This window comes from Phyllobates terribilis, unplaced genomic scaffold, assembly GCF_046119375.1.
Source record: "Phyllobates terribilis strain yellow unplaced genomic scaffold, ASM4611937v1 Scaffold_5__5_contigs__length_657084704, whole genome shotgun sequence".
In the NCBI taxonomy this organism is placed as follows: domain Eukaryota; kingdom Metazoa; phylum Chordata; class Amphibia; order Anura; family Dendrobatidae; genus Phyllobates; species Phyllobates terribilis.
In genome coordinates, this window is record NW_027362765.1 from 124232464 (window position 1) to 124253651 (window position 21188).

At 42.6% G+C, this 21188-nt stretch overlaps 1 protein-coding gene across 1 annotated transcript in view; it reads left to right on the plus strand.

Annotated features, from left to right (window-relative positions):
- Window positions 1–21188, plus strand: part of LOC141272326 (peroxidasin homolog) — an 81074-nt gene that overhangs the window by 37941 nt on the left and 21945 nt on the right. The window contains exons 12-15 of the mRNA XM_073682913.1: window positions 13871–14029; window positions 14122–14224; window positions 14396–14553; window positions 17897–19400. Of these exons, the coding sequence (XP_073539014.1) occupies window positions 13871–14029; window positions 14122–14224; window positions 14396–14553; window positions 17897–19400 (1924 nt within the window). The remainder of the gene's footprint in view (window positions 1–13870; window positions 14030–14121; window positions 14225–14395; window positions 14554–17896; window positions 19401–21188) is intronic.

The window sequence follows — 21188 nt, forward strand, 5'->3', positions numbered from 1 at the left end:
AACACACTGCTTCTTTGTGTAGCATCATGGGAAAGTCTAAAGAAAGCAGCCAAGATATCAGGAAGAGAATTGTGGACTTGCACAAGTCTTGCTCATCCTTGGGTACAATTGCAAGATACCTGAAGGTGCCTCGTTCATTTGTACAAACAATTATAACCAAGTACAAACAAGATGGGAATGTCGAGCCATCATACCGTTCAGGAAGGAGACGGGTTCTGTGTCCCAGAGATGAACATGCTTTGGTCCGACATGTGCATATCTACCCAAGGACCAAAGCAAAAGACCTTGTGAAGATGATGGCGGAAGCTGGTAAGATTGTGTCAATATCCACAGTGAAACGAGTACTGTATCAACATGGGCTGAAAGACCACTCTGCCGAGAAGAAGCCATTACTCCAAAAGAAACATAAAAAAGCCAGATTAATGTTTACAAATGCACACAGGAACAAAGACCTTAATTTTTGGAGACATATCCTGTGGTCTGATGAAACTAAAATTGAACTTTTTGTGCACAATGACCATCTTTACGTTTGGAGGAAAAAGGGAGAAGCTTGGAAGACTAAGAACACCATCCCAACTGTGAAACACGGGGGGTGGCAGCATCATGTTGTGGGGTTGTTTTGCTGCAGGAGGGACTGGTGCACTTCACAAAATAGATGACATCATGAGAAAAGAAGATTATGTGGCAATTCTGAATTAACATCTCAAGACATCAGCCAGGAAGTTAAAGCTTGGGTGGGAATGGGTCTTCCAAGTGTACAATGACCTGAACCATACTGCCAAAATGGTAACAAAGTGGCTTAAGGATAACAAAGTCAATGTTTTGGAGTGGCTATCACAAAGCCCTGATCTCAATCCTATTGAAAATTTATGGGCAAAGCTGAAAAGGCAGGTGCGAGCAAGGCGGCCTACAAACCTGGATCAGTTACACCGGTTTTGTCAGGAGGAATGGGCCCAAATTCCAACCAACTATTGTGAGAAGCTTGTGGAAGGATATCCCAAACGTTTGACCCAAGTCATTCAGTTTAAGGGCAATGGTACCAAATACTAATGAAATGTATGTAAACTTTTGACTTTGCAGTAAGTAATAAAAATGCCTTAAATCATTCTCTCTCTCTCTCTCTCTCATTATTCTGGCATTTGGCAAATATTAAACATTATGATAATCCTAATTGACCTAAAATGGGAAAGGTTTAGTCTGATTTCATGTCAGATATTGAGAAGAACATGCAGATGTGTCTTTATATATAGTGTATGGAAACTTCTGGTTTCAACTGTATGTGAAGAATTAATACAGAAAGTATATGGCAAAATCATTTAACTTTTCAGTATGCCAAAAATAACTATTATTTTGTGAAGCTGAAACTATTCCTTTAATAAACTCTTCCTATTAGACTTCTTCTAATTACAGTATAACACTGCCATCCTGGCATGGAGTCCGTCTCAGCTGATCTCGCCTTGGGCTTTGTGCCACAAATTTTAGGACTGCCAGCCCTCTGCAGAGTGTAAAGTACATGCTTCAGTGCTGTGTCCTGAAAAGACTGCACTTAAAGTGAACTCGAGCCATGGAAGAGCACTAGTATGTTCACTGAATGTCCGGAGATAAGTAATATTACACCTTCCATAGAAATCAAATAAAAGTAATCCGATTCATCCACGATTTGATAGGCAACACATCCAAGGACATAATAAACTCAAGGCATTCCCAAAATGCCTTAGAATATGTGACGTGCCCCCTGGGCCGTGGGGTACTCGGTGCCGGGCCTGTTGTTGCTAGGGGAGATGTCACAGTGGCGGTGACCCGGTCCGTGACCCAGGGCGGTCAATCAAAAGGGGAATATTATTTACAGGGGATTTATAGTTTTATATACAGTTCGTGACGCCACCTATGGTATGCGGCTATTTGGAGCCGCCGCTGCGGAGCAGGTCCTCTGGAGCTGTTGTTAATGCAGCAGAGTTGGTTTAGCTCTCCACAGGTAGAGCTTAGCTCCAGGGCTCTGCTGAGTTGTTATGGATGTTGCGGTGTAGTGCAGGGGGTGATGGCGCAGCAATAACTTCACAAAGACAGTGGGGTGCCGTCCTCAGAGTTTACTCACAGTTGTTCAGTTCCTCAGGTTGCACTGTCCAGTTTACAGCCTCCCACGTCACGCTGCGTTCACCAGGCCGGGGTTCAGCAAACTCCCAGGTGTTTCAAGAGTGCCTGACAGGACCCCGTTCTATATGGCCTTCTCAGCCGTCTTCCTGCGCTGGCCCTCACCCTTCTTGCCCTGCGCCTCGCCAAACAATGTCCCAAGCTGGTATCCTCGGATCTTTCTGGGCAACCTGGAGTTCCCTGGATCCTATGTGGTTACCTTTTTGGCGAATTGAGTGCGGATGTGGCAACTGCGCCCTGAAAGTACAGAAGCCTCCGATTTCCAGTTTGAACTTTGTAATTCTCACTGATTAGGGGCCGGTCCCCTCGGCGGCTCGATCCCTCCACCGCCTGGCAGATTCGGCATGTGCTTATTATTTGGGGGAATAATAAGCACATAGGCGGGGATTTCTTGGCATTCCCCTGGACGCCAAGCCTGTACAAAATAGAATTGATTAAAACGGTTTTCTCTGCAATCAGACCTCTACTATGGGCCATACAGGTATATCTAGATTTACTTTTCTATACCCTGTATGGCCATAGTAGAGGTCTGATATCTCCCAGGGGGGTGACAGATTCCCTTTAACGGTCACAGTCAGCCAGTGTAAATGTATCTACCGTAACTCCTGTCCAAGATATAATTGTTGAAGTCAGATATCTGTTAATGCAGAGAGCTCATAATCTGTAATCCTTACTGATAATGTTACTATTAGGCTGTATTCACCTAGCATTTTTCCCTCGAGCTTAGCATGTACACTTGAAAATCTCCCAAAGAACACTGTACATACGTGTCCATTAGTCAGACAGACCATACGAATGTCCTTCTGGCCTCTATCTGGCAGTATACATGAGTGGCTTCTCAGTCATATACCTTTGGCTGCATAACCATTTAAAATAAATACTTTCTCACGACCGGACTACCGGAGGGCAGGATACCCGGCCACCAACCGCTGAACAGTACACAAAGCACACAAGACTCCGGGAGCAGCTGCCCGCTGTAGCCCCTCAGAACTGTACAGACCACCTTCCCCATTCAAAATAACAACCTCCAGTTCAACGCCCCATATACAATGACCTCCCTTATTATTTTGTACTGTTTATTCCTTACAACTTCTTTCCCATTTGGAATATCCTTCATGTGCCTTATCAAGTTGTCAGTAAGTTTATCATGGAAATAAGAGCTATGGGAGCAATATAATTGCTTGCATCCCTTTTATTTGCACACCTAACCAGCCCCATACAGTATATTACACTTATCGCATGCCACAATCTTCCCCGTAGAGGCACAACATACTTCATGAACATTCATCACACATTAAGTGGGCCTGTTTGCTCTCAAATGCCATGGCTGAACTTCAGTCCCAGTCCGGCCCTGGCTATGCGCACAAGGCATATTCTAAATGCCAGCACAGCCGCTAGAGTTTTCGCTCACAAAGCCGCTTCAGGAAAAAACTGTCGGATTTTTACTGAAGTGGATCCACTGGTGATTTTACTGTTATTTTTGCTGTGGCCTGCACCGCCAGCTTTTTACTATATGTTCTATAAAGAGAGTGAAGAATGATCATGATACTTCTTAATACAGGAAAAATGTATCTTTGTACCGTCGTAGTCAGTGGATAGAAAAATATTTCAATTTGAGAGTCTTCAGTGATTGATGCTTTTTTTAATGGTTAACTGAAAAGATGGAAATAAATAGCAGTTTTCGAGACTCCTCAGGTCTCTTCATCAGTATAACCCAAAATTTGAAGAGTCACATATTTATACACAACAGGACATAGAATAGTACAGTAATAAGACAAGTGACATAGCAGAACTATCAGTATGGGAAGGGGAGAAAAAGTTGTGGCAATAAATATTGGTTAGTTCATACACTGTGTGCAGAATTATTAGGCAAATGCGTATTTTGATCACGATACTTTTTATACATGTTATCCTACTCCAAGCTGCAACGGCTTGAGAGCCAACTACCAATTAAGTAAATCTGGTGATGTGCATCTCTGTAATGAGGAGGGGTGTTGACTAATGACATCAACACCCTATATAAGGTGTGCTTAATTATTAGGCAACTTCCTTTCCTTTGGCAAAATGGGTCAGAAGAGAGATTTGACGGGCTCTGAAAAGTCCAAAATTGTGAGATGTCTTGCAGAGGGATGCAGCAGTCTTGAAATTTCCAAACTTTTGAAGTGTAATTGACGCGCCCCTGGGCCTGCTGTGTCGTGCGGCATCGCGCGCACGGGGGCTTACCCGGAGCCGGATCAGATGGGGGTAGTAGTCTCGTGGCGGTGACCCGGTCCGTGCCCAGGGAGTCAAGCTGAGTGGCAGTTTTTAGCAGAAGATGGTACGGTGTTCGACTACGCCACCCGTTGATTGCGGCTATGAGGCCGCCGCTGCAGGGCAGACCGCTGAGGCCGGTGATAAGATTGTGCAGCGTAGATGGTATAACCCCCAACGGGAGGGGTATGGCCTCAGGGCAGCAGATGGGGATGATAGTGGTTGTGATGGTGCAGCAAGGAAGCTCAGAGACGTGTGGTGCAGTTCAAGGCTTTTACTCACAGGTGTTGCTCCGGTCACTTTGGCCAGCAGTGACCACCCGAGCCGTGCTGCATCCACCAGGTGCGGGACTCGGCCAACCCCCGGGCAGTTCCAGAGCGTGGTCCTGAGCTCCCCTCTCTTCCTTTCTACTGGCCGTCCTCGCCAGGGACCCACCTATGTCCGGCTCCCTCGGGCCTTTTGGTGGCGAAACCTGTCCCGGCTTCCCTGACCCTATTCGTGGTCTGCCTTCCTGGTGGATATGGCGAGGGGTCGCGCCAAAACTTGTCCACGACCTCCGGTTCCTGGCTAAGGATGATTAGCCTCTACCAGCTTGGGATCCGGTACCCTTTTCTGCCAACCCTTCACCCTTCTGGTTTACTTCTGGGATCTCAGGGTTCCCTCTTGTCTTGTGTCTCTGGGCCTCTCTTCCTCCTTCTCTCCACTACAGGCCTGGCCCTGGAGCTGGGCCCAGCCGGAGCCACAGCTCCCTGTCAGCCCTCTCTGGCTGAACTCTCTCTCAGAACTCACCCTGTCTCTAGATGGTGCCCACCATATATACTCCCTCTATGTGTGAGCCCAGGTGACTAGCACCCAATGGGCTCCTACCTCTATGCCCAGAGTCCCTCCCCTATCTGCCCCTACACTACTGGGATGTTCCTCCCCCCCTCCCACTCCAGCCAGGGACAGACGCTGTCGTACCTGCACATCTAACTGGTGGGAGTACCGTAGTTCTGTCCCCCGGAAATGGGATGAGTGTAGTGCATGCAGCAATCTGAGCTCAGTCCCACACTCCATCCTTACCCGGGAGTGGAATACCACACCTCTGGTTCGAGGTGCAATACCCCTGTAGCAGCTGAGTCCTCGGGGTGCTACATAATCACCAAACAATCAAGCGTTTCATGGCAAATAGCCAACAGGGTCGCAAGAAGCATGTTGGCCAAAAAAGGCGCAAAATAACTGCCCATGAATTGAGGAAAATCAAGCATGAAGCTGGCAAGATGCCATTCGCCACCAGTTTTGCCATATTTAAGAGCTGCAACGTTACTGGAGTATCAAAAAGCACAAGGTGTGCGATACTCAGGGACATGGCCAAAAGGCTGAAAAACGACCACCTTTGAACAAGAAACATAAGATAAAACATCAAGAATGGGTCAAGAAATATCTTAAGACTGATTTTTCAAAGATTTTATGGACTGATGAAATGAGAGTGACTCTTGATGGGCCAGATGGATGGGCAAGAGGCTGGATCAGTAAAGGGCAGGGAGCTCCACTCCGACTCAGACGCCAGCAAGGTGGAGGTGTGGTACTGGTATGGGCTGGTATCATCAAAGATGAACTTGTGGGACCTTTTCGGGTTGAGGATGGAGTGAAGCTCAACTCCCAGACCTACTGCCAGTTTCTGGAAGACAACTTCTTCAAGCAGTGGTACAGGAAGAAGTCGGTATTGTTCAAGAAAAACATGATTTTCATGCAGGACAATGCTCCATCACATGCATCCAACTACTCCACAGCATGGCTGGCCAGTAAAGGTCTAAAAGGATAAAAAATAATGACATGGCCCCCTTGTTCACCTGATCTGAACCCCATAGAGAACCTGTGGTCCATCATAAAATATGAGATCTACAGGGAGGGAAAACAGTACACCTCTACACAGTGCCTGGGAGGCTGTGGTGGCTGCTGCACGCAATGTTGATCAAAAACAGATCAAGCAACTGACAGAATCTATGGATGGAAGGCTGTTGAGTGTCATCATAGAGAAAGGTGGCTATATTGATCGCTAATTTTTTGGGTTTTTGTTTTTGCATGTCAGAAATGTTTATTTCTAAATTTTGTGCACTGAAATTGGTTTACCTGGTGAAAATAAACAAGTGAGATGGGATTATATTTGGTTTTTAAGTTGCCTAATAATTCTGCACAGTAATAGTTACCTGCAAAAACAGATATCCTCCTAAGTTAGCCAAATCTAAAAAAAAAACACTCCAACTTCCAAAATATCAAGCTTGGATATTTATGAGTCTTTTGGATTGATTGAGAACATAGTTGTTGATCAATAATAAAAAGTATCCTCTAAAATACAACTTGCCCAATAATTCTGCACACAGTGTAGATAAGGAGTGTGAAAGTTGTATTGTCCTCTGATTCAGGTCTGGTTCAGAGTTGTGATGCCACCAAATGGCCTAAGTGTTGGTATATGCAACAGTTGTGGACTTCTTTGTTTGTGTGAGGGAGGACTTTATGCTGATCTGACAGTAGATGGTGATGTTGTGTAAAGTTTCCTTGTTTACTGTATTGTAAAAGAAAAAAGTCTCTCTTGTACTTTCTGTTTTGTTCTTACTTCCTGGTGCAGTACTGAGTGACTGTGCGTTTTTTTCCTTTACCTCATGTTCTGAGAAGTAAAAGCTTGTTATCCCATGTAATCTGCTCTGTGAAGTTTCTACCGCAATTGTGGGTATCCAGAAGCTGTGCAACAGTGTATGGGCCCAGGCACCGAGGACCCCAGACACCCAGGACACTGGAACTCTCAGCAAGACCCTGGTGAATGCAGAAGAATTCTTCAGTACAATTCTCTCCAAACAAGTAAGACAAGTTAAAAATGACAAGTAGCACAGAGCTAAAACTCACAGTAGCTAAACTGAATAATGAGAATTATCAGTTATGGAAGTTCAAAGTAGAAATGTTATTGTCTAAAGATGATTTATGGGAAGTAATCACTACAGATAGACCTGATGAGGATAATCAGCCATGGGATAAGAAAAATAGACAAGCAAGAGCTACCATCAGCCTATTAGTGGATGATGCTCAATTAATCCACATAAGGAATGAGGATACAGCAAAGGGAATATGGGAAGTGACTCGCCCCCTGGGCCGTGGGGCACTTGAGACCAGACTTCAGGGCAATGCTGGGAGTAGTAGTGGCGACCCGGTCCCGTGGCTCAGGGTGGTCAGACCAGTGGCAGCCTTTTATATGTTTTAGGTAATGTCCGACTACGCCACCCGTGGATTGCGGCTATTATGAACCGCCGCTGCAAGGCAGTCCCCTGAGGCTGATGGTGTGTGCAGCTGAGATCGTATGACTCCCCACGGGAAGAGTGTAGCCTCAGGGTAGCGAGGTGTAGATGGTGGGAGTGATGGTGCAGAGAGTCCCAGTACAGTTAGTGCTGGCAAAGTAAGAAGCACAAAGACAACGTGTTGCAGTCCAGGGTCTTTTACTCACAGTTCGTATACTCCAAGCCACTTCTGTACAGGTAGTGACTGCCCAAGCCGTGCTGCGTCCACCAGGTGAGGGGCTCGGTCAACCCCCAGGCAATTCAGGAGTATGGCACAGGACTCCCTTCTATCCTTCCTCTGGCTCGTGCCCCACCAGTGACCAAGCTTTTGTCCAGCTGCCGCGGATCTATGCGGGCAAACGTGGGCCCCGTTTCCCGCTATCCTATATGGTGCCTTCCTAGCAAGGTTTGGCAGGGGGTCGCACCAAGTGATGATCACGACCTCCGGTTCTTGGCTGAGGATTATTTGTCTCCACAAATTTGGGATCCGGTACCCTTTTCTTGCCTGACCCGTCACCCGATTTCACGTTGGTCCTTAGGGTCCCCTCTGCCTTCTTGTTTCTGAGCCCTTCTGTTTCTCTGTCACTCCTTCTCCTTTCCTGTTCCTTCTTCTCCTCCTTCCCTCGGCCTCTTCTCCAGGCCTACTTCTCCTTCTCCTCCCAGGCTCCGGCCTTCACCCTAGGCCTGCCTTTGAGTAGAGCTCCTACAGAGCCTCCGCTCCCTGTCTTCTCCTCTCCCTCTGAACTGACTTGACTCGACCCTGTCCTAAGATGGTGCCCACCTTTTATACCTTCCCTCTGAGAGTGAGCTCAGGTGACCAGCACCCAATGAGCTCCTACCTATGCTTAGAAACCGTCCCCTTCGGCTCCTACATCACTGGGTTTTCCTCCCCCTCCCCACTCCAGCCAGGGACATGGTCTGTCGTGCCTGCATTACTGCATAAATGGGAGCACCGTTGAGCTGTCCCCCGGAAATGGGGTGTGTGTGATGCATGCAGCTAACTGAGCCCTGGTCCATACTCCATCCTTACCCGGGAGAGGAATACCACACCTCTGGTTGAGGTGCAATACCCCTGTAGCGGCCGAACCCTCGGGCGCTACAGAAGCACTAAGAAAGCTACATGAAAGACCCAGCTTAAATCACAAGTTATTTCTGCTAAGAAAGCTTTACAGTATGAGACTAAGTGCAGACAATGACATAAAGAAGCATATATTCTCTATTATGGAAGTGATATCACAGCTGAGATCAATTGGTGAAGATTTTAAGGAAAGCCATGTAGCATCAATATTATTGTGCAGTTTACCGAATTCATATACTGCTTTGATAAATGCACTAGAGACAAGACCTGAAACAGACATTACATTAGAGTTTGTGAAGATTAGACTCATAGATGAATATCAAAGAAGGAAAGAACAAACAAATGATTCTTCTACTGAAAAAAGATAATGGAAATGCTCTTAAAGCTACCGAATCAAAAAGACCCTATAATATAGAGACAAGAGAATGTTTCATATGTAAGAAGAAAGGACATTTAAAGTAAGACTGTACTATATGGAAAGCAGAGCAACAGAAATTACATCATAAAGAGAATACACAGAAGGTGAAAAACACAATTTCTGATTCATGTGAAAACAATTGGAATGGCACATTTAATGTGACTGATAAGAAATCATCGTTGGGTTGGTTTATTGACTCAGGAGCAACAAGTCACATGACAAGTAATAAAAATTTCTTTACTGAACTTAATTTAAATAAGAAGGAAGCCATTTATCTTGCAGATGGAAGCAAAATAACTGCAGAAGGTGTTGGACAAAGAATGCTAAACTGTTCTAACAAGTTTGGGCATGATTCAAAAATACTTGTACAGGATGTGTTATATGTTACAGGATTAGAAGGAGGATTGTTATCTGTAAAACGTCTAACAGCTAAAGGACTTACTGTAAAATTCAAAGATGATGAGTGTACAATCCTAGCAGGAAACAAGGTAATAGACACATTAAAGGAACAGATGAAGTTGTGTACACATGATCACAAGAATTGTATTCACATGTGGCATAGACGTCTAGGACACAGACATCCTGAAAGTATAATGGAGCTACAAAGGAAAGAATTGACAAAGGATCTATTGATATCTGATTGCTGAATTACCGTAAGATGTGAATGTTGTATAAAATCCAAAGCCACAAGGATATCTTTTCCTAAAGAAAGTGAAACGAAAAGCACAAGACCACTTGATTTGGTGCATACTGACGTATGTGGACTCATGAAAGTGACTACATGAGGAGGCAATAAATATATGGTGACTTTTATAGATGACTACTCAAGATACACAGTCACATACTTGATCAAGAACAAAAGCGAAGTTTTCAATAAACTAGTAGACTACGTGACAAAGTCGAATTACAAGTTTCAGAGGAAGCCAATTGTCATTAGAAGTGATAATGGAGGTGAATTCATAGGACACCAAATAGAAAACTACTTAAGAAAAAATGGTATAGAGCATCAAAAGACTGTTCCATACACACCTGAACAAAATGGAGTAGCAGAAAGGAAAAACAGAACTCTGACTGAAATGTTAAGGTGTATGCTGACAGATTCCGAACTATCAGAGAAATATTGGGGTGAAGCAGCAATGACAGCTACATATCTACTGAACTGACTTTTTTCTAGAAAACTGAAAAAAAAACATATGAACTGTGACAAGGTATGAAACCAAGTGTAAATCATTTAAGAGTTTTTGGTTGTAAAGTTTTTGTATTCATTCCAACAGAAAAACGTTGCAAACTTCAAAATAGGTCCATGGAAGGAATATTTGATGGATATAGTGAAAATTGCAAAGGATATAGAATCCTAGATCCCAAAACAGACAGAGTTATGGTGAGTAACAGTGTGACATTCATTGAAGATTTAAATGAAGACATAATGATTTCACTGGAAACAAAAAATGGGAAAAACAGCAATGATATAGCTGAAGGAATATCTGATGAAAAGAAGTTGAAATTAATAAAAAATAGAATACTGAAATGAAGAGATACAACTACAAACAGACACACAACCAGGATGTTCAATAAGAGAAAACAAAGGAAAACCACCAATACGCCTTTCATACAAGGCAAGTACTAGTAAAATTTATGAGCCTACCTCTTGGGAAGACATATCTCGACTTCCTGAAGAAGAAGCCAATAAATGGATAGAGGCAACAGAAATAGAAATAAAATCCATGCATGACTCAAAAACATGGACGCTAACAGAATTACCAGAAGGAAGAAAAGCTATAGGATGTAAATGGGTTTTTAAAGTAAAGTACCAAACAGATGGCACAGTTGAACGATACCAAGCAAGACTCGAAGCTAAAGGTTATTCTCAAAAATATGGAGAAGACTATGATGAAACATTTGCTCCAGTTGTCAAACATACTACAATAAGAACTTTGTTTGCAGATGCAGCAATGAAACAAATGGAACTGAAACATCTGGATGTAAAGACAGCATTTCTGAATGGAAGTTTAACAGAAGATATTTACATGGAACAACCTACAGGATTCAAAGATGAAAGTAACCCAAACATGGTTTGCAAATTACAGAAAAGTATATACGGTTTAAAACAAGGTGCTAAAGCGTGGAATGATAAAATCACGGAGGTACTCACAAATGAAAAATTTAAAAGCAGCAAAGTTGATCCTTGCCTGTACACAAAAAAGACAAATGGACAGATGGATCTATGTACTCATATATGTTGATGACATTTTAGTTTGTTTTGAAAAAGAAAGGGATAAAGAGGACATACTAAAAATCCTGAATCAACATATTGAGACCAAAGACTTGGGAAATGTGAAACAATACTTAGGAATACAGATAGAAAGAGAAGAAGATGGAAGTTTCCTACTTAATAAAAATCACATGATTCAAGACATAACCAAAACATTTGGATTGAAGGATGCAAAACCAGCAAAGTCTCCAATGGAAACTAATTATCTTAAAGAGATGAGTAGTGAGAAAAATGTGTTACCAAATAATGAAGAGTACAGAATGGCGATAGGAAAATTACTGTATGTAGCGACTGTTACAAGGCCAGACATTGCAGCAGCAGTAGGAATTCTGAGTAGAAAAGTGTCCAAGCCAAATAAAGCGGATTGGAATGCTGTGAAGAGAGTAATACGTTATTTGAAAGGAACCAGCAATGTTAAACTGAAGCTGCCTACAAGTGATAAATGCATTTTTACTGGATACGTTGATGCAGATTGGGCTGGAGATCCAACTGACAGAAAATCTACCAGTGGCTATCTTTTCTTTCTCTCAGGTGGACCAATTAGTTGGAAAAACAATCAATAGGATCGCTGTCGTCAACAGAAGCAGAATATGTTGCAGCAGCACATGCGAGTCAAGAAGTTCTATGGTTAAGACAATTGCTAACAGACCTAGGACAAGCACAGTTGGAACCAACAAAAATAAATGTGGACAATCAGGGATGTCTTGTTCTTGCTCAGATGGAAAGAGTTAACCCAAGAACCAAGCACATTGATGTGAAGTATCATTTCTTGAGGGACCATCAGGAACAAGGAATCCTGAAATTAGAATATTGTCCAACTGAAGATATGACAGCAGACATTTTCACAAAGGCATTGAATGCTGAAAAACATCAGAGACTAATGAAGAAATTAGGTTTGACTGAATAAGTCCTTACTGTTGAGAAAGGGTGTTGGTATATGCAACAGTTGTGGACTTCTTTGTTTGTGTGTAGGAGGACTTTGTGCTGATCTGACAGTAGATGGCGATGTTGTGTAAAGTTTCCTTGTTTACTGTATTGAAAAAGAAAAAAGTCTCTCTTGTACTTTCTGTTTTGTTCTTACTTCCTGGTGCAGTACTGAGTGACTGTGCATTTTTTTCCTGTACTGTTCTGAGAAGTAAAAGCTTGTTATCCCATGTAATCTGCTCTGTGAAGTTTCTACCGCAACTGTGGGTATCCAGAAGCTGTGCAACACTAAGGAGCACATTCCTTAATTGATGTAAAAATCCATAAATCAATGCTGTGAATGTGTCAAAGATCATCATAAGTTTATATTCCCACATTCTTCTGTCTCTCTGGGATGTGAAGTTACCTTTCAATACCAGCAATTTCATGTCCCATGATGCTGTGATTAGGGCTACAAAAATGTTTGGCCACATGGAAATGTATTTTTTTTTTCTTTTATTGTGTGGTGATGAAATTGTATCCATGTTCTAAGTTTTTGCTCTGTGTCCCCTACATACAGACCCCCTGTTGGTACATATAATTAAGTACACCACATTAGATGTGGTGCAGCTGAAAGTATGTTGTCCATTGTCATTATAAATGGCCAGGTTTTACCTTTTTCTGGTTGAAGGAAAAGGTTCCTGTTGTTGGAAAGGACAGGGAGCTTCTGACAATGATACTTCTTAGGTTTGGGGGCTGCCTATAACACAGAAGTGGGGGGGTCTAAAAATATAGATTTTAATTGTGCATCCTTTTGTAATAAAAGTTGTAGTTTCCATGCAGCTCCCCTTTACACCTTCAGATTTTGGTTGCAGGTGACTACTAGAGGTACCTGGTTTCTTCTTGAGTTTTATAATGTAGGAGATGATTCCTTGATATTCTAATGGCTCTTGCAATCTGGTTTTCAATTGTTTTTGAGTGGTAGCCCTGATTCCATAAGGTCTTTCTGAGGTCTTTTTTTCCCCGCAAAGGAAACAGCCTAGAAAAGTCATGTGCACATAGCCACTGACCTGAAATTCTCCAAATTCTCCTCAAAAACCTGGAGGTTCTACTCAGTTTCTGCTTTAAAAATTCTGTATAAAGATTCCATGTGCAGATAACCCTAAAATAAACATCTCTAAAGTTGCCATTCATCTTCAGGAGGACATAGCAAGAACGGCCATTAATGGTTGAAAAAAATGCAACCAGTTTGTCTCCAGATATCAGTCACATATGAGCCGCAAGAAGGAAAATTTCAATTTCTTACTTGCCTAATAACAGGCTTGCCCAATGGTCTGACCATTATCAAGTCATAAAAACTATATCTACTCAAAACATTCTGAAGGACATGGCCATGGCTTGACCTACACATCTCGACCTCTACTGTATTTGGGGATGACATGATATTATATAATGAGTTATTGCTCCAAATTCGGTTTATTTCTCATTAGGAGGTGAATTGCCAAATGATGGAAGGCACATAATTCACAAATCGGGGACTCTCCAGATCCTGAGGGTCAACCATCAGGATGGAGGCCAGTATGAGTGTCATGCTACAAGTTCAATGGGGGTGAGCTCAGTGTCAGTACAGCTCTACGTACAGCCGCGAGGTAAGGTTGGCCTGTACTAATGAGTGTATAATTTTTTTGTCTCTTCAATATCAAAGACCCTTTGTGTGATGGTGAAATCTATTTCCTGACAGACATGGTGCGCATTGGAGATGCTTACGTAGAGATGTCCTTGCGGGAGGCTACACATGGCGTTAATGCCAGCTTCAACTCCACCCATAGACATCTGTTCAGCAGGTAGGGGATTCGTTTCATAGGCATTTAAATGGAAGGTGAATTAATTAAATTTAGGAATTTTTGCTTTCTCTTTGTTGGATTTTTATCTGGATTATCTACTGAAAGGGTTAAATGACTGTACTATCTTTCACAGTCTTCATACAAACTCTGGCTTTCATCTCTTTTTCACAGACTCCCTAAATCTCCCAGTGACCTGATGGCACTTTCTCGCTATCCCAGAGATCCTGAAGCTATCGAAACGGTAAGGGCAGCGGAAATTCTAGAAATGACTCTGCAGCTCATAGAGGAACATGTCCAGCAAGAACTTCTTGAAGAACTTAACACCACAAGTAAGTGGTGACTTTGTAAAGTTTTAACCCAGTAAATAATTGATTAAATAAACTCCCAATAAGCTTGAATGCTTATAATTTCTACTGGCCTGAAAACGGAAACTATCAGCGGATGTTGAAATCATCAGTAGGAGTCATGTAATAAAAAATAATATTACTGTTGTGCAGAATAATAAGTTAAGGTACAGTGATGAGCAAAAGGGTAACAATGTTTTGAACTTTTGACTTTCAGGCTCCATATCTCACCATCCACTACTGCTTTGAATGTGAGACTACCATCATTTTATAGACAATCATCTTGGCTATCTCATACATAAATTTGACTTGCAACTATTTAGCATATGATTAGTTATGCAGATTCTTGTCATGTCACTGCATTGTTACTGTTTTGCTCCTGGTGGTGGAAAAGTCGTTTTCTTTCTGTATACTACAAAATACAACGTGTTCTCACATTTCCTAATAGCTCAGTGTGTTATTAGGTTGATTTCCAAGAGAAAGGTCAATGATTCGAATTGAGGAGCAGCCATGAAGAAGATTTCCCAAAAAAAGAGAAACAGCGTCATTCAGCTCATCGATAGGGGTCTCTCGGCCAAGAAAATTGCCAAACTGCTTCATGTGAGTGCCATGACAGTTGAATGTCTATAAAATGAAGGTAGTCTCACATTCAAAGCAGTAGTGGATGGTGAGATATGGAGCCTGAAAGTCAAAAGTTCAAAACATTGTTACCCTTTTGCTCATCACTGTATCTTGGTTTACTCATTACAACTTTAATTTATTCCATCACCCCAGCCTATAGCCTGTTCATTTCAATGGAACTTGGAGGAATCAACGATGAAGTTTGAATTACTGAAATACTCAATTACTGATTTATATAATATACAGTACAGACCAAAAGTTTGGACACACCTTCTCATTTAAAGATTTTTCTGTATTTTCATGACTTTGAAAATTGTACATTCACACTGAAGGCATCAAAACTACGAATTAACACATGTGGAATTATATACTTAACAAAAAAGTGTGAAACAACTGAAAATATGTCTTATATTCTAGGTTCTTCAAAGTAGCCACCTTTTGCTTTGATGACTGCTTTGCACACTCCTGGCATTCTCTTGATGAGCTTCAAGAGGTAGTCACTGGAAATGGTTTTCACTTCACAGGTGTGCCCTGTAAGGTTTAATAAGTGGGATTTCTTGCCTTATAAATGGGGTTGGGACCATCAGTTGTGTTGTGCAGAAGTCAGGTGGATACACAGCTGATAGTCCTACTGAATAGACTGTTAGAATTTGTATTATGGCAAGAAAAAAGCAGCTAAGTAAAGAAAAACGAGTGGCCATCATTACTTTAAGAAATGAAGGTCAGTCAGTCCGAAAAATTGGGCAAACTTTGAATGTGTCCCCAAGTGCAATTGCAAAAAACATCAAGTGCTACAAAGAAACTGGCTCACATGAGGACCGCCCCAGGAAAGGAAGACCAAGAGTCACCTCTGCTTCTGAGGATAAGTTTATCCGAGTCACCAGCCTCAGAAATCGCAGGTTAACAGCAGCTCAGATTAGAGACCAGGTCAATGCCACACAGAGTTCTAGCAGCAGACACATCTCTTCAACAACTGTTAAGAGGAGACTTTGTGCAGCAGGCCTTCATGGTAAAATAGCTGCTAGGAAACCACTGCTAAGGACAGGCAACAAGCAGAAGAGACTTGTTTGGGCTAAAGAACACAAGGAATGGACATTAGACCAGTGGAAATCTGTGCTTTGGTCTGACGAGTCCAAATTTGAGATCTTTGGTTCCAACCACCGTGTCTTTGTGCAACGCAGAAAAGGTGAACTGATGGACTCTACATGCCTGGTTCCCACCGTGAAGCATGGAGGAGGTGGTGTGATGGTGTGGGGGTGCTTTGCTGGTGATACTGTTGGGGATTTATTCAAAATTGAAGGCATACTGAACCAGCATGGCAACCACAGCATCTTGCAGCGGCATGCTATTCCATCTGGTTTGCATTTAGTTGGAGCATCATTTATTTTTCAACAGGACAATGACCCCAAACACACCTCCAGGCTGTGTAAGGGCTATTTGACCAAGAAGGAGAATGATGGGGTGCTACACCAGATGACCTGGCCTCCACAGTCACCAGACCTGAAGCCAATCGAGATGGTTTGCGGTGAGCTGGACCGCAGAGTGAAGGCAAAAGGGCCAACAAGTGCTAAGCATCTCTGGGAACTCCTTCAAGATTGTTGGAAGACCATTTCCGGTGACTACCTCTTGAAGCTCATCAAAAGAATGCCAAGAGTGTGCAAAGCAGTCATCAAAGCAAAAGGTGGCTACTTTGAAGAACCTAGAATATAAGACATATTTTCAGTTGTTTCACACTTTTTTGTTAAGTATATAATTCCACATGTGTTAATTCATAGTTTTGATGCCTTCAGTGTGAATGTACAATTTTCAAAGTCATGAAAACACAGAAAAATCTTTAAATGAGAAGGTGTGTCCAAACTTTTGGTCTGTACTGTATATCAGGTGAAAGCATTTCTATGGGGCCATTCACATGACCGTGATTTTACATGAACCAAGAGGTCCACGTAAAATTGCAGAGATATGTCTGATTTTGATCCGAGGGTTGGATCAAAATCGGCAATGCAAGTGAATAGATTTGTGAAAAAAATCAGACCGCACTCAGATTACATCCGACCGCAGTCCAATTTTCACGGACTTTCAAAAAAGAGAAGGTGGAGAAACTTTTTTTTTTTTCCACGTACAAGAAAAACATGACATTCGGACCACACTCTGATAAAACTCTGATCAGAATAATCAGTCTTTTCTTCTCGAAAAATCAGACGTGTGAATTAGCCCTTAGTTTCTCTGCATCTGCTCCCTTCTCCTGCCTGTCCTCCACTTCCCATTTCCGTAGACTTCAATTAGCAGTAGCTGTAACCTGATCCCTCAGTGAAGCTGAAATGTGGCCTATGTTTGTTTTGCTCAAGATAGATTTTACCAGTAAATTGAAAATGAATGTTCAGTGCAGAAGAAAAGAGTATGATAGGTGGAGAAGGGGGTATTTTTATGTAGTAAGATATATTACAAAGTTTATCTTCTCTTGTATTATTGAATATATGAGTTTTGGAGGTAGGGAATTCAGAATAGAAACAGAGCTCCATCCTCAAGAAGGATGTATGGTACAATTTCTAGCTCGGTCCTAGGGCCCGTGTCTCATTCTAATGGTCAGGCCACATTGGTTGTTTCTTCTTATGTCACAGTCTACGTGTTTCATGAGAGGTTGGATGGACATTCTCCTTAGCAGTGGCTATGGGCTGATTACTGACTACAGTATAAATTGTTTCCACAGGCTATCACTACAGTGAACTGGTTTCCCCTCACTATATCAGCATGATCGCCAATGTGTCTGGTTGTTCTGCTCACAGACGGACCCCAAATTGCTCTGATATCTGTTTTCACCAACGTTATCGCATGCATGATGGAACCTGTAACAATCTACAGCATCCAACATGGGGGGCATCCCTCACTGCCTTCCAGCGCCTACTTAAACCCAGCTACCAAAATGGATTTAATCTTCCACGTGGACTTGAAGCCTCAGAAGAATCTGGAGTCTTACCTTTACCGCTTCCTCGTCTGGTGTCCACAACCATGATTGGTTCGGAGACTATTACTCCAGATTCTCAGTACACACACATGCTCATGCAATGGGGACAATTTTTAGACCATGATATGGACCAGACCATCCCTGCCCTCAGTATGTCCAGGTTTTCTGATTCTTCACCTTGCAGCCAAGTTTGCACCAACGATCCACCTTGCCTTCCTATCAATATACCTGAGAATGATCCACGTGGAAGCAGTGGACGATGTATGTTCTTTGCCCGATCCAGTCCGGTGTGTGGGAGTGGGGTGACTTCCCTTCTTGTGGATTCTGCCTATTATCGAGAGCAGGTTAATTTGCTGACATCATACTTGGATGCCTCCAATGTTTATGGAAGTACAGAACAAGAATCTCATGAACTTAGAGAACTTAGTAACCAGAAGGGTAAGCTGAAAGTTGGCACATTGGTGTCAACTTCGAGAAAGCACTTGATGCCTTTTGCCAGTGGACCTCCGACAGAATGTATGAGGGAAGAAAGAGAAAGTTCTGTTCCATGCTTCCTTGCAGGAGACCATCGCGCTAATGAACAGCTTGCGCTCACCTCCATGCACACACTCTGGTTTCGGGAACATAACCGTATTGCAGAACATCTGTTGAAACTCAACCCTCACTGGAATGGAGATAAAGTCTACCATGAAGCCCGGAAGCTAGTAGGTGCTCAAATGCAGCACATCACCTATGAACATTGGCTTCCTAAGATTTTTGGACAAACTGGTCTGAGCATGTTAGGGGAATACAAAGCTTACGACCCTAGTGTAAATAGTGGAATATTTAATGCCTTCGCCACTGCTGCTTTCCGCTTTGGACACACATTGATCAATCCTATTCTTTATCGACTGAATGAAAGCTTTCAACCCATTGATCAAGGACATCTTCCGCTGCATAAGTCTTTTTTCAGTCCTTTCAGGTTGATCCAGGAGGGAGGGATTGATCCAATTCTTCGAGGGCTTCTTGGGGTACCTGGAAAGATGAGGGAACCCACAGAGCTACTGAACCTGGAACTTACAGAGAAACTTTTCTCTGCTGTACACACCGTGTCCTTGGATCTCGCTGCAATTAATATCCAGCGTGGTCGAGACCATGGTATTCCTCCATACAATGACTACAGGGTTTTCTGCAATCTCACATCAGCCCAGGACTTTGAGGACTTTAAAGACGAGATTAAGAATCAAGATATAAGAGAGAAGCTTCGTAGGTGAAAACATTTTATAAAACGCTCTTTAGACAATGTCAAAATCTGGTACCATGCCATGAGATATTTGACTTTGGTTTCCATATTTTCTTTCTATGAGAATAAATCCGCTTAGGTTTTGATAGCCACAGAGTATAAAGACCCACCATGGTATATAAAGCATGCAGTGGTGACCACCAGAGGTTTAAAATGAAGATCCCAGACCCCAATGCAAAATATAGAACAAGACTTTGACCTAACATGTGCCATTTGTAATACAGGTGCCTCCTTGTGGTAAAGGAGATTTTAAGCCCCCTCATCATATGCACTTCTTACCATAAACATGGATACACCATTAAATAATTCTTGTTGCCATAATGAGTTTTAATTCCATGATGGCTTAGAAGTACAAATATCTCTGGTATTCCAATAAGAATAATTGCCACCAATCATGACCAAGATGGCACAAGTTTAATATTTGGCCAAAAGTTCAAAAAGATTACCAGAGTTTGGTAATTTCTTAGTGCCGATTCATCAAAGTTTTCAGCTGATGAACTGTGGCATTTCCTATGCCAGAAATCTCACTCCAGTGCCTGACTGGAGTAAGATTTTTGGCGTGGTGCACAGAGGCACACGACACTCATCAGACTCTCCAGATTCATGAAACAGGAGCGTCTGACTCCAGCACGCCCCCTCATAAAGACCGTTGTGAGCAACGTTAGTCTTGATGAATCTTCCCTTTGGTCTTTAGTCTTTATAGACAGTGACCTAGTCCTTAAAGGGGTTGTCCCCTTTCAGAAAATTTTACTATAAGCTGTGAAGGTTCTTAAAAAAACAAACTGAGTATTACTTACCCTCCCCAAGTCAAACTCTTTCTCTGTGCCACTACCACTGCCCCGGTCTCTGTTGTTTGTCTGCAGCGCTGATGATAATCATTAAGCTTAGCGTTCTACCTGTGTTGATGGCACAAGCCTCCAAACTCACTGACTAGCTGCAGCATTGACTTCCGCCATGCCCTAAAACCGAAAGTCAGTGATCAGCACATACCAGGAGCATTAAGGGGTAAAAATAAAATAGAATTATGGCGAAATGCTGTTTGAAACCTTAAAAAATGTTTGCATAAGTTGTAGTTTGTGCAAACATTTTTCGACTTTTGCCCTTTTTATGCAATCAGCAAATTCATCATAATTTACACAGTAACAGTGGCTTCAATTATAACAGAAAAATACTTTAGTCTCTGAATAGAGACATTTCTTGCGGTAATGGCAGATGAAGAAAGGTGTGCCAAATTAATTAAAAATCGTGTGCCTCTTGAATTTGGCACATCTTACTCCACAGCGCACTGGGGCCAATCGGGACCGATAAGTTTGCTGTATATTTTTCTACATCATTTACATTGCTACTTGTTCCCATGTGTCTCTTAAAGCACCAGTCCAGTGAGTTTTTTTTCCAGCACTGGAGTGGCACTTTAAATGAAAGTCCCCGGTCATATACTCACCCTCCGTCTTCACCGTTTTTTGGCATCGCTCCGGTCCCGCGGCGCCATCTTGTGACAGGAGCTTCTGACTGGCCAAATGTCAGATGCTATGTCACAAGCTCTCAATGCAAGTCTATGAGAGCCAGAACGAGGCAGGGGGCAGGGCAATTACATTTAAAGCACCACTCCAGCGGTGCAATAAAAAAATGTTGGAGTGGCGCTTTAAAGGTCTGACAATAGATTTTCTAGTCCAAGCTTTGGTTGTCAGTTATATGAAAATGTGGAAAAATGTGCCCCTAATTTTAACTCTACTAGGAAACCATAGAAACATTTCA